This window comes from Sebastes fasciatus, chromosome 17 (assembly GCF_043250625.1).
Source record: "Sebastes fasciatus isolate fSebFas1 chromosome 17, fSebFas1.pri, whole genome shotgun sequence".
Taxonomy (NCBI): domain Eukaryota; kingdom Metazoa; phylum Chordata; class Actinopteri; order Perciformes; family Sebastidae; genus Sebastes; species Sebastes fasciatus.
This window is the reverse complement of record NC_133811.1, coordinates 15,194,895-15,209,222: the sequence shown is the minus strand read 5'-3', so window position 1 is coordinate 15,209,222 and position 14,328 is coordinate 15,194,895. Positions and strand designations below refer to the sequence as shown.

The 14,328-nt window shown below is 39.5% G+C and overlaps 1 protein-coding gene across 2 annotated transcripts in view; it reads left to right on the top strand.

Annotated features, from left to right (window-relative positions):
* The window catches only part of vps50 (VPS50 subunit of EARP/GARPII complex), a 130,901-nt gene that overhangs the window by 17,982 nt on the left and 98,591 nt on the right, over positions 1–14,328 (top strand). For both annotated transcript variants that reach the window (XM_074614628.1, XM_074614627.1), the window contains exons 5-9: positions 3,290–3,343; positions 9,541–9,611; positions 10,405–10,522; positions 11,097–11,132; positions 11,598–11,680. In XM_074614628.1, coding sequence (XP_074470729.1) covers positions 3,290–3,343; positions 9,541–9,611; positions 10,405–10,522; positions 11,097–11,132; positions 11,598–11,680 — 362 coding nt within the window. The remainder of the gene's footprint in view (positions 1–3,289; positions 3,344–9,540; positions 9,612–10,404; positions 10,523–11,096; positions 11,133–11,597; positions 11,681–14,328) is intronic.

Sequence of the window (14,328 nt, the reverse complement as noted above, 5' to 3'; positions counted from 1 at the left end):
ACCAGCCCTAATTAGTGCTAGCTAATTTAACTCTAATTGCCTCATGCATCTCAGTAAACACTTGCAAACTATTCAGACACATTTATTATAAGCCTATGTATATCTATAGTCTACAGCCTTCTTGCTAATGAGCAAATTGTCCCAACATGTTCAATCTCTGTAATCAATGCTCGTGTTCGTTAGCTTCGTCATTCTAATAGATGATGTGGGTGAGCTGCAGAGTGAAGTCTGTATGAGACATCTGTCTTCTCCTGTCACTTCCCGCATTTTTTCCTCCCTCGTGGCACATGTTAGTGTTCCTAATGAGAGAAAAATGGCATTCATTGTCTTACTGTGTCTTGAGTTGATGATTGTTCATTGCCAGTCACTAGTTTTTGGACAACATTGACTCCATCTGCTGAATATTGCATGCACTGCGCTCACTTTGCAATCGCTGCACAATTAGCCTCCATTTGTGTATGTGAGGGCGAGCTGAGAACTAATGACTTTGGCCTTGTGGCTCTGGTGGGAGGGTTTGGTTACTGACTGCTGCTGGGTTTCCATTATGTGTTTAGACTCCTTTTTTAAAAAGTTGAATGTTATGTGTTGTAGTCAGTCCAATCGGTGGCGTTATGGTCTAATTTTGGGCCAGCTCTGTGAATGGTTGAGGGTGTGTCTGGGACTTCTGTAACACGATTCCACAATGTTACTGAGTACTGGATATATTTTTCTTTGACCATTTTATTCATGCATTCATTCATTAATTCAACCTTTTATACCCCAAAGATCATTGAGGGGCGACCCTCATTTACCGCATCAATTACGAAAACAAAGACAAGGAAAGCAAAACAACTATGAGATGTACAAACAGAGAAGAGGCAATACCATTATAAGAATTATAAAAGCCATCAAAACTTTTCAATTTGGAATAATAATTTGATAGATACAGTACATTTGGATATTTAAGAGTATGTACAAAAGAATAGAATTTTGAAATTACCATAGATAATTTGACAGGTTAAAATCCAAGATTAAGTAATGTAATAGTAGTATGCATTTGAATGTTAAAAGACACAAGACCGTGTTTCAATTGAGCTGCATTCGCCATCTTTTCAGGTGTCCAGTCGGCCAACATGTTGAAATGTCGCCCCCTGCTCTTAGCCTGGTCTACTGCATACTAGCAGATATGAACACCTCCTCACTACTGTGAATAAACTCATGCTAACCGTAAAACATGTACTGTGTGTGTGTGTGTGTGTTGGAGTGCACAGTAATAGAGATAGAGGAGAGATTGCTCACTGTGAGTCGGAGAAAAATGGTTGATTACATCTACTGGATGAGTTCTTTTGTCATGATAATGAGCAGCACATTCATTACCAGCTCATGTATTTGTAGTACGATTTGAAACACTTGAGCTTCATTTACTCTTCACTTTGAAATTACAGTTATTGTTTTTCTTGTAATTCATACAGCCCTTGAGTTCTAGAAATTAGCCCTTACTGAATATACATCAGACCGGCAATACGTCACCCAGAGTAGGCTCGCATGACCACTTTAAACAAACCGGTAATAGTAATAACGCTATGCCGAAGAGTTGCTGTGTAGTTTGTTGCACCAACATTAAATCCAAAAACGCTGATCTATGATTTGTTCCCCTGCCATGTCCTAAAAAAGATATAATAGAGGGTCTTTATGGCTCCAAGCTATAGACCAGACCAGCATTGCGTCATCGACGAGGCTGCGCTCCCGTTTGGGGGAAAGAAACTCGCCATCACAGGAGGCAAAATGGAAAATGCCAAAAAGCTATTGTGTAGTGGGTTAACTGAGGCTTTCACACTGACATCTGATACACATACGATACGTTAATATTCACTTTGTGGTAAATCCCTAAATGGTGCTGGTAACAGTGACTAGCTTGACTAGCTAACGTTAGCTTGAGTGGGAGGCTGCTGCAGTAATACAGTCATACATTAACGTTATAGCAGTATGAGATTGTCGTCTCCAACTAAATCTCAGCCCATAGATCAAACAGTTGGCAATTAACTCGTTGATTATTCAAAGACAACACTTAGACTAATGTGATTCAATCAAATATATGTATAGAAGTCTGAATAAGCACTATCTGGCCACTGTGTTGGACGGGCGAAGACTGAAGGGACATGATGGCGACCAGCCTTCATTTATTAAGGTATGGCGAGCGCTCAAATTCAGGCAAGGTCACAAAATAACTACTAGACATGTGTATAAAACAAACGTTTGTATAACAAGAGATGAATGCATGCGAATTTGTCAAAATTACAATCCAAACATACGTCAAATTGCATTGAAGTCTATGAGACCTTCGGTTTTCTTTCCCCCAAAAGGGGGGCACAGCCTTGACTTTTTGCGAAGTACCCGTATGTGCTGGTCTGATGTATACACGAGAATGTACTTTTTTGATACCACTTCCTGTTACACTGGGGATCCTGTATTAAAGGGGCACACTTCAAAATAGAAAAATAACCCTGATGATGTCATAATGATACAATCAGGATTAATTCAGCTTGGGTTTTCGAGACTAAACTTTTACAACAGAAAGCCCGTGTTACAAAGGGGGGACATGGAGATGTGGTGTTTACCAGGCAGGGAGAGTCTAATGACACGATCGAGTTGCAATATGCGACTACAGACATTTTACAATCCTTTAACTTTTTCAAAAAGTGTTGCAAGTATTGAATGAGAGTCATCGGTAGGAGTTAACCATAGCTCCAATCTGTAAGACCTGTTTCTATGGTCCTTCAGTGCGGGTGAGGTTGACGATGCATTCAATTTCCATTGACCCTCATTGTTCTTCAGCTTTTTCCTTCTCCACTAATAGCAGTGGGGGACAACACTAATAGCAGGGGGTCATAGTGATCTGATGACCGTGCTGAATACTGTGCTTGATGCCATAAGCAGGGAACGTGTTCTTTAGATAATTACAATTCACCTGAGATGTCAGTCAAATTGGTAAAAGGCACAAAGGAGAGGAGAGAACATTTGAAAATACAATAGGAACAGAGACTTCTCTAAAAGAAGAGTAAGGCTATCGAGAAAGGCATTGAATGAAATGAAACTGAGAAAGGGAGACGCTCTTTTAAAAGGCTTTCGCTACATTGCTCTTTACATACAGACATCAGTAATTGTTATTCTAGCTCCATCCTTGATAGCAAGATTGCATTGCCCAGACTGTTTTTTGTGGGGTGACATTTAGGTAGAACATCAAAATGTCTTTTCGTTCTTTCTTATGCTCCATTTCTCATCTTTGTTTTTCCTTTCTCTCTCTCTGTAGGTTTCTAAAAAGGTCGCCGATCTCATTCTGGAGAAACAGCCCGCTTATGTTAAGGTAAGCCTCCAGTGTCAACTCACGATCACATTAAACAACTCTTTCTGTCTTTTCTTGGCCCAGACACTCACCTAAAAAAAGTAATTCCAAAAAACATATCAGTTATATTTGTCATTTGTTTTCTTTTTTGGGAATGGCGTCTTTTCTGAATTTTCTATGACTGGATCGGGTTATTTTGATATCAGGGTGTCAGTGGATGTGTTCCTGTGTCAGCTGTCGACTGCCAACAAGATAAAGTAGAGTTTCCGTAACCATGGCAATAGGAAATCTGACTCCAACCATGGATTAGGAAAGGAGACAATAATCTACTTTTTATTCTCAATATAGTCGGATTGGGATTTAAAACTAAATCCATAAAATCCCTTCTTAGAGGAAGGGGGGGCCGGGGGTTTGATCCAGGACCGCCCCGACTCCTCGCCAGATCAGCAAACTTTCTGTTGCTGTTGTTACACAAGTTAGATAATAGACCGTGTATGAGAAGTTTATTGGAATTTAGTTCCAAACTAATAAATTCTATTTCAAATTATGTGATTCAGATTCAGTTTTTTTAATGCAATTATTCAAGTTAAACAATACAAATTCAAATTATGTGATTCAAATTCAGTTTAGTGACTCATATTTCTGCCCGCAGAGAAATTACTTATTTACCTTTTTTTGGATCTTAGATATCAACGATTGTTAGTAAAATAAACTCTATAGACGCTGCCAGTGTTGCCAGATTGGGCTAGTTTCCGCCCATTTGGGCTACTTTTGATTACGTTGGGCTGGTCGATGAAATTTGGGCTGCTGTTGTCAACAGTTGGTGGGCTTTTGAAAACACAGATACAAAATTCAGTAAACTTTGTTGTCTCCGCTCACTCATATTGACGTCATCTTCACTGACGTTGACATGGCAATTTGTGTTGTCTAATTTCAGTCTTTGTGGGTTGCGATAGCCTATTTATCTAACATTTTATCTTTGGTTATTTGATGCAGATATGAAGCTTTTTATGCTTGAGGTGTGTTTTTTATCGAGCATGTTATGGTTTTGCGGTTTTACATGGGTTTCTGGCAAGGTTATGATTTGAACCATTTTTAAGTAGCGATGGGCTGGAAACTGGCAATCTGATCTGGCAACACTGAACGCTGGTGTTTGCGCAGGTGCTCGAGTGGGCTTCAAAATAACAGTGTTTTGGCTTGAGATCAAATATTTGCATATTACTAAATATGTATATTTGTGTGTGAGTGTGTGTGTTGGATTAGTTGAAGGATTTGGTCTTTTTTATTTATTATAATTTAGCAATCACTAGTCCCATCAGATTTATCATTATTGAAGTTTGGTCAAGTATGTGAAATTTGTGTTAAGTCAATAGAGCTTTGATACCAGCAAGACACAGCAGCAGATTACTGACAGCTTTAATACATTTGGTATATATAGTGAAATTGCAGTGCAATTACCATCATTGTTGAGCCTTCTGGAGGTCAGTCTATGAATAGCAGATTGATCATTATTTCTGTGACCTCCGAGTGACAGCAGGGCTTATTAGCAGACGTTGCCAGGGGTTTCGGGAGCATTTCCATTGACCCGTCTCAGCCCTCTTTCATTTCTACAAATGCCCCGTGGAGTTCAGAGGGCACTTCAGTTTCTACATCCACTGCATTAGTGTCACAATGAGAAGACAGACAGAGTTGCACTACATAATTTCCTAGCATTAAGAAAGACCAAACGTAATACTGACCAACTTGGTGCTCGTCCCTTAATTTGCAGAAATGTTAAGTATCCAGTGTAATGCCTTGTAATTTAATATGCATTACCCTGTGTCTCTGAGGCTGTTCTGTGTACCTGCTACTATATGAGGTTTCATCATTTTCTCCACCATGTTTTCTTTTCTAAGGCTTCTTATCTCCTCTCTGTGATACTTTATCAAACACGTACACAGAAACACATACTGCTGCAGAAACACAGCCACAGGGCACGATGCCACTTCTCCCCAGTGCTTACGCGCTGTGTATAACACATCGCTGCACACATAAACTGTACGAACACATACACCCTGAAATGATGGCCTGCTAAGCGTGTGATGTGAGTCATAGCTATGTAGTGACTAACATTACTTATGTTGGAGCCCGTGTTTGATCACAGTTGCTGCTTTCAAGCGACGCATGCACTCGTAAAGAGTCACAAGTGTGATTAGGTGTCTTCACGTGGAAGGTTACATAGAGGCCATTATCATTGATTCATTTACAAATGTTGATTACTAATTAATTGGTATATTCTTCAGGTGCCCACATTTTACTACTCTTTTCTTTCATTCTCACACCTTTACATTTGAATTTGATATTCTGAAGTTGACAGATGTAACATTATTTTCCATGAGTCCAAGGTGTGATCCAGTTAAATTGCTGGATCAATAAAACAGGGTATGTGCCGATTTTAAAATAACCACCCTCTGTTATCTCTTCAGGCAAAAACAGACGGGTTAGAATTGAGTGGACAACTTGTCAATAAAGAAAGATTGCCTTCTGGGAGTCCAACTTGTAATGAATTTGCACCTGGTAGCCCTGATTAGGTCACTCAACACCATTGGAAAGGGACTTGGACTGGTATTCAATTATTTTTCCACTGGGAACACTTATTCGTCACAGTTACAGCTGGTGCCTTTGTTTGTGTTCCCTAGTTGCCAGTTGGTCATACCTGACAATTACATGGGGGTCTCAAAGCTAGGGTCGGTAATGTTGTTGTTAAAATTATCCAACCGAAAAATCCAGCCCAGTGTTGCCAACACTTTTCCAATGAAAGTAGATTTGCAGCACTAGCTCCAAAAGTCCCTAGAGATCCCGAGAGAAAGTAGCCAAGTCGGCAACACTGACAATCATCCCTTCAGGCCTCCCTCCAAAGCCACACCCCCGAATTATCATTGTGAACGTATTGTTAGTATTCATAGACTGTATATAAGACGTGGACGTAGTCACCATGACTTCATGAACTGAAAACACATTGAAAGGTTTAAAGTTCAAAGACGAAAACACAGACAACTCCCAGACCGGACAGCGCCGTGGTAGCGACCTGTCAATCACAAGGTAGGCACTTCACTTTTAAGACCTGGAGGTTGCTCACTATGGAGGATACAACACCCTCTGTCTTTTGGAGAACACTACCATCCCTAGCTTTAAGTAACTGCGTGGGAATGTGGAGACATGAATATATTATATGCAAAAAAAAATTTGAACTCCAGCCATAAGTCCCAAACAGCAGCATCATTACAATGTATAGGATGGGTACCAGGGAGCTAGTGCATAGCCAATGTGGCAAAGGGTCGCAGGGCGGACCTCTTATGAATATATGAATAAAGAAGCCTGGAAAAAAATCTCCCTTATGACTAAACATCTCCTCCTCTTTGACCTTCACTTCCCACACCAGCCTGTGTTTGTGGATACTGTAGGAGTCGAGATGTATAGTTTCATTGTACTTTAGTATGCTCACCTTTCCTGTACTCTATGTGTACAGTACATAGAGATCTATCTGCTTCTGCCTCTCTTTACTTGAAGATTTATTCCAGGCATTATTTTTTAAGGTCATCCCAGTCATGCGTACCAGATCTTTAATCTCTTTTAAAAAAAACTGACTGGACAATTGTCAAACTGCACCACAGTTACTGTATTTGCTGTTACACAGTCTGAGCTGATTTAGCCCTCCTTCTGTCAGGTTAACTGTAGCTTACATACAGGATATATATGGCTCAGAGCAGTGGTCTAACAACAAATTAGAGCCTCAGGCTACATACTGAGCAGTCAGCATGTTAAGCGCGTGTGTCTGAGTATGTGATTCTGTTTTGAAGCTAAATTTGTGTATTCACGCTGTTTTGGTCTTTTCCTGTTTGGATTTGTTCACATGACTGAATGCGTGAATGTTTCTACATTACGTCATTGGCTGAGTGTTTGCACTGCTGCTATGCACACAGTAGTGTGTGTTGATAATGGGCATCATAACAAGGGGTAGACGGTGAGAGCCAGACTGTGTGTGTTCGTCTGGTGAAGCGAAATAATAGTTTCTGTCAGAAACAGGAAATGAATGGAACCGTCCTTGACCAGACTTGACACTGAGGGCACTTATTTTGTAACTACTCAAACTAGTATTGACTGAACTAAAACCAACCAGTGCTATGCACTGATATACGTGTCAATCATTGATTCATTTTCCATCACTTTCAGGATATTGGGGAAGTCAGGAGTTAGGGATTTTGCTGTGAGAGTGATGCCTGTACAGCTTGATCCCCTTTGCTGTGACTAAGTCTAGACATAGTACAGTTTAACAGTTGTAGTGGTTTGGTTGCTAAAGACGTGCTCCCAGTATGTCAGTATGCTGGATTCAGTCTCTAAATTATTCGTTAGCTGGACGTGGTGACTCAGCCCAGTCCCAGCCAGTAGAGTGCAATGGCATTTTGCCTTTTTTTTCTCGCCTTTCATCCTTACACACTTACTTACTTACTTACTTAGTTACTTATTTACTTACTTACTTACTTACTTACTTACTTACTTACTTACTTATTTACTAACATACATACATACATACATACTTACTTACTTACTTACTTATTTACTTACTTACTTACTTACTTACTTACTTACTTATTTACTTACTTACTTACTTACTTACTTACTTACTTACATACATACATACATACATACTTACTTACTTAGTTACTTATTTACTTACTTACTTACTTACTTACTTATTTACTTACTTACTTACTTACTTACTTACTTACATACATACATACATACATACTTACTTACTTAGTTACTTATTTACTTACTTACTTACTTACTTATTTACTTACATACATACTTACTTACTTACTTACTTACTTACTTACTTACTTACTTACTTACTTATTTACTTACTTACTTACTTACTTACTTATTTACTTACTTACTTACTTACTTACTTACTTACTTACATACATATATACATACTTACTTACGTAGTTTACTAATCCTGAGAAAAATGTAGGCCTCCATTAGCTTAAACAAAAGAGTGGTATACAAACGAATAAAGGATAAAAAGATAAAAACAAAGCAGTGAAGTGATATTCTAGCTATCTGTAATTTATAGTAAATAAAGTTGTTAACAGTTTATTGACACTTCTGCCGATAAAGTTTTAGCTTTCTTAAACATTCTCATGAAACCAATTCTCAGAATTAGTATCCTGGCATGCTGATATTGTCCAATTTCCTAGGCCTTGAGCAGAAAAGCACAAGAGTCGCATGGTGCATGTCCCCTCAGAGACAACCCTGGCTGTATTGAATCAACCCTTGTCATGGCCTCCGTCAACACTCGAGATCATGAGGGCAGATTGGTTTGAATGGGATCATTGATCCCTTATCCACAGCTGAAGTGCCACTTTGATGCTGTTGTTGTTTTTATGACCCGTTGAAAATTAATTTCCCCAGACTATCTTCCCTTTGGTAAAAGGTTGTTATGTATCTGACAGTGTTATGACAACATTTTTGTGAACACTGGACCTTTCTTTGTGGAGGGATGATACAGCATTCAAAATTAAGCTAAAAACAAGCATCTCCCACCTCAGGCATGTGGCAGATCAACAAAATAAGAACCAAGAGAGGAAGAGAAAAGTCGTGAATATAAAAGCGATGCACTTCGTCCCGCGGTCCTACTTCTGGCAGAGGTCACTGAAATGGCATAAAAACTGAACTGTCAGAGCAGAGTGCTCATTGATCCTTTTCGAAATGTCAAAGCTCTGAAGAAAGGAAGCTTTTCTCAGATTTTCTGTGTGTTTTTGTAAGTTGCTCTTCTGAACTACATTACACTTTGGCACCGATGATGCATGCCTTACCATAATGACATCATCAATTTTATCTATCTTCATAAAACGCTCACAGCAGGATGCATCTCACTGAGGAGTGCTCTCGTATGTGTGTGTGTGCTTGTGTGTGAGCATTGCTGTTCATAGTGGGGGAGATGATTCGCTGGGTAAATGGCATTATTACAGGCATATTTCACTGACGGCTCCGTAAATGAACCAGTCTAACAATATCTCCTATAGATGTTAAAAGACTCAGCATTATAATAAGGCTATGGGGCTGTTTCTTATTCCAGCAGTTTTAGTGCGAAATAGTACAATAATTCTTTGGGATCTGAAACATTAAGTCTTTTCCTCTGTCATTTCTACCACTAACTTCTTCCCTGTTCACAGGAACTGGAGCGAGTGACGGCGTTACAGACCAACCTGCAGCTGGCAGCGGTCATTTGCACTAATGCAAGGAGGTAATGTGTTCTATTGCATACCATTCACTAAATGAAATGGCTGCTGAAATGGCCCATTCAAACAGCATCCGCATACTAAGTGCTTTCCTCATAACCGTGGTAGCGTTCCTTCCCTTCGTATATTCTCCGTCTGTTAATATGTTCCCAAATGACAAATTATTCTGTCTTGTTTCTTTGTAGGAATAAAAAAAAAATAAAAAATATCCCACTATACATACTAGGGATGTCACGATACCAGAAATTTAGTAGTTGATACCAGGGAAATTCCACGATTCTCGATAACAATTTGATACCACGGTAAAAAACAAAAGTAAAACAATAAATCCCATGTACTTCAACATACAGTCCTTTATCACCATTTGCATACTGGTTTTTGTTAGGAAGTTAAACAGGTCATAATTCTTTCTCTTTTATTTATTTTATATATTGGTGTGAAGACATTTCCTTCAAACAACTGGATTTATTCAATTCAATTATTGGACTCACCAAAAAAACATGATAACGTTAGAATTTACCTTCGCCCAATACCCATTTTTACTGAAAAGAGCCTGAACACATTATAATGTAAATCAATGGTACCTCCCGTGTTGAAATCGGCAGCACGAGAGTTAGTTAACGTCAGCAGTTTTTTTGTATAGATATACAGTATAGTTACATCAGTTACTACTGAGTTCTACTGGTGCATCATAAAGCTCATCACAATGTATTGGACTTTAAAATGCCTTCAAGAGCATAGTATCATTAATCTGTGTTGATGCTATATTCTCCCTGTACTGTGACGTCTCGTGTAAAGGCAACTGAGCGTTTCAAAGGAGGGATTCACAGAAGCTAGCTTGGGTCTGTTGGCCAATCAGAGGAGACGACAACTGCTGACAGGCCTGCTGAAGTCACTGAGGACCATCAAGACGCTGGTAAAGTTTACACACACAGTTGACATACGACACATTTTGTTCTAAAACTAGCTATAGTGTAAAGGAAAACCAATGTTTTATGGTAATTAACACACCTTTTGTATACTTATTGCATAGTTATTTTTGTACTGTTATGGTTGATGTAATATCTATTTCTGACCTGCAACATACTTTGTTTAGACTGTTGTCCTGAGAGAAGTTTTTGACTTCTCTGTCAGTGTTATTTTGGATCACCTTGGGACTCCGACTTACAGTACCTACTGCACGACTCCCCTGAGCGGTTCCCGTCAGAAATGCCGTTATAAACACACTGTGTGTGACATACCACTGATGTGAAACAGATGAATGTAGTCTAATAATCTGCACTTGATTTAACATTAAGATGAAAGTTAATCAAACATACCCTGTTTTAATTATTTGCTCATTTGCTTGATCATTAAAAGATTTTACCAACGTTGTCAGAGCAGGGAAGTGTGTAACTCGTGTTGCTTTAATTATTATCACTTAATATTGTGGCCTGTTAGTGATTTTAAGCCGTATTCATGTCTTCCTTTTGTCATTCTTCCCATCACAGCAAAGAACAGATGTAAGACTCAGCGAGATGCTTGAGGTATTGAAATCCTTTCTGCACGCACGCACGCACGCACGCACGCACGCACGCACGCACGCACGCACGCACGCACGCACGCACGCACGCACGCACGCACGCACGCACGCACGCACGCACGCACGCACGCACGCACGCACACATGCACAGATATGTTTATAATTGACCTGAAAGGTCAAACATCAGTAGGGATTCTGCATCGGAAGCCAAACCCACACAAACTTGAGACGCTCCCACAAATGCCTATCTACAATACTGTGAAGGTCAGCTGTAGCACATGGAATAGATCTGACTACCGCTGAGTGTAATCCTAGGTAATCTTCACAGTATCTGCTGTTAAAAGAAGATCAAACAAAAGTGATGCACAGAAGAAGTCACGCACATCACTGTCATAACCCTGTAAAACGGTTTCAGACCGTACTATACTGTTTTTATACATTAAATGATCTCACTTCTCTGCTCCGTTAGGAGGAAGACTATCCAGGTGCAATCCAGCTCTGTCAGGAATGTCAAAAGGCCGCCAGCACCTTCAAACACTACAGCTGCATCAGGTACAGTACAGTATGTACAGATTGATAGAGTGATATTTATCCAAATGAGAGCAGGCAATGACTTCATGTTCTATGGGTGAATGGAAAGTTTTCTGATCTTCATAGATTAAAGCTTAAAATCGCTGATCTCCTACTGCGAAAACCTTTACTTCTAAAATAGATGTTTTATTGAAAAGTTTCCAGTTAGAAGATAAAGAGAGAGAGTTAGGCAGGCAGCTGGCTAGTCATGCCATACAGATCAAAACACATCAACAGAGACAGGCAGACAGGCACACAATCAAAAGCACATGAGGATCAACTGTTAACCATTAGGGGTATACAATGTCTGTCCCTTTGATTTCCTGTGTAAGTGCGCTCAATTTGTGGCAGAAGGTGGGTGCCACAGTGCTCTTTTGTGTGTATTGATTAAGGATTGATCAGGGATGCACGTCATTGCCGGCTTCCTCCCTCTTCCTTTGACATCTCGTACAGACTCTGACAGAATATTTTGTGAAGAGGTGTGTGGGAATGAACGTCTTTAGCTCTCAACCAAGGTTTTAATAGTTTTGAATATTTAATTAGTTTTTATCACAGGTTCAAGCCCGGCTTGGGGTCCTTCTGAGTGGAGTTTGCATGTTCTCCCTGTGTTAGCGTGGGTTTTCTCCGGATTCTCCGGTTTCCTCCGAAAGAAATGCAGGTTAGGTTAGTTGTTGACACTAAATTGCCCGTAGGTGTGAATGTGAGCATGAATGGTTGTCTGTCTCTATGTGTCAGCCTTGTGATAGTCTGGCGATGTCAGCTGGGAGCGGCTCCAACCCCCCACTGAAAAAGATAAGCGGTTACAGATAATCAATGGAGTCATTTTCATTTTATTTTAGTTTGGACTTTTAGATTTAATTTTAGTTTAGTTTTAGTTAGTGTTCTGAGTGCGTTTGCTAGTTTTAGTTGAGTTTCAGTTTTTCAGAAAGGTTTAGTTTTTATATATTTATTTTTTACAGCAGAGTTAGTTTTTGTTAGGGCCAGCTGTAATGTCTCAGAAGTATGTAGCTACATATACATACAAAATACATGGTGAACTGTGTAGGAATGGCCATAATGTTTAATGTTTAATCTTTGCGTCTCCTAGAATGTAAAGTCCGTTCAGGTCGTCTGATTCAACGTCACGAGAGTTGATGGAAATTCATGCCGTCCCCTTTTTTCGGTATTGATATATTATAGCTAAAGAAATAAAAGTGAAATGAATTTCTGTTCATTTTTATTTTATTTTTATTAATTTATTCAATATAGTTTTAGTTTAGTTTAGAGGTATTCTTAAATAATATAGTTATTATTTAATTTCAGTTTACTAAAAATTAGGGCTGTCAAAGTTGATGCCATAATAACACGTTAACAGCAATTTGTTTTAATGCCACTAATTTCTTTAATGTTTTAACACAATAAATTTTTTGGAGGTTATAGTGTGTTCAGTTTTACAGCTAGAGTGAAAATACTGGCATCATATGAAATTAGAAAAAAATAAGAAATCCATTGGTACCATACTAGCTGACAGCTGTTGTTGCCTGTTGGGCTGCAGTTTGCCATGTTATGATTTGACCAAATTTTTATGCTAAATGCAGTACCTGTGAGGGTTTCTTGACAATATTTGTCATTGTTTTGTGTTCTTAATTGATTTCCAATAATAAATATATACATACATTTGCATAAAGCAGCATATTTGTCCACTCCCATGTTGATAAGAGTATTAAATACTTGACAAGTCTCCCTTTAAGGTACATTTTGAACAGATAAAAATGTGTGATTAATTTGCGATTAATCACGATTAACTATTTTACTGCTTCACTGCTCCCATCACTAGTCAGCGTAACACGCTGTGTTCCCGCTGTAATTGTTTGCTATTTTGTCATGCGCTGCAGAGTGTGTGTTGGTCTATTTTTGGAGCGAGCACTTGCATCACAAAACGGTGAGCTCCACGTCAACGGAGCTCCATGTCAACGCACATTTCTTCCCGCAGGCACAGACCTTTTAAACAACACCGAGCATCTGCGCCTCCACTACATTTAACAACTCCACCTGGCTGTGACGATGCCCTTTGAGTGACCGCTGGGAAATTGTGATCAGTATGATAACATTATGCACAGAGGATTGTTGTGGTGCGGGAAATTTCTCCCAATGTTCTGTCTCGCATGCAGCTGCTGTTTATTCGTGTCGATATCACTTTTGTTTTGGAGTTCCGTGTCCATGGTGACGCTCCCTGAATGTGCTGGGATGGTGGTGTGCAGTATAGAGTCCACCAATAATACCAATGATCATTGCAGCCAGCCTGTCGATGAGGGAATGGGATTGTCATCATCGTAAAAGAAGCACTTGCGTATCTGTTGCAGCTCTTCACCTTTGCTTTCCTTTGCAGCATACTAATACTGCTTCCTGGATGTAGTCGTTTTTAACATAGTTGCATTGATCACACATCTGTCACGCTTTACATCAGCATGCACATTGAACTTTGAGGCTCTCTGCCCAAAATTGTTACAACCCAGTCTGCAGCGTTGCCCTTCCCTAAGCAGCTAGTTGGTCTGCTGCACTGTGATTTAATCTTACAGCCATGCTTTTCCATGCGCTGCTGAATGCCCTACAAGGAGGCTTTGTTTCACGCCTGACCTTCCTTTGTCCCC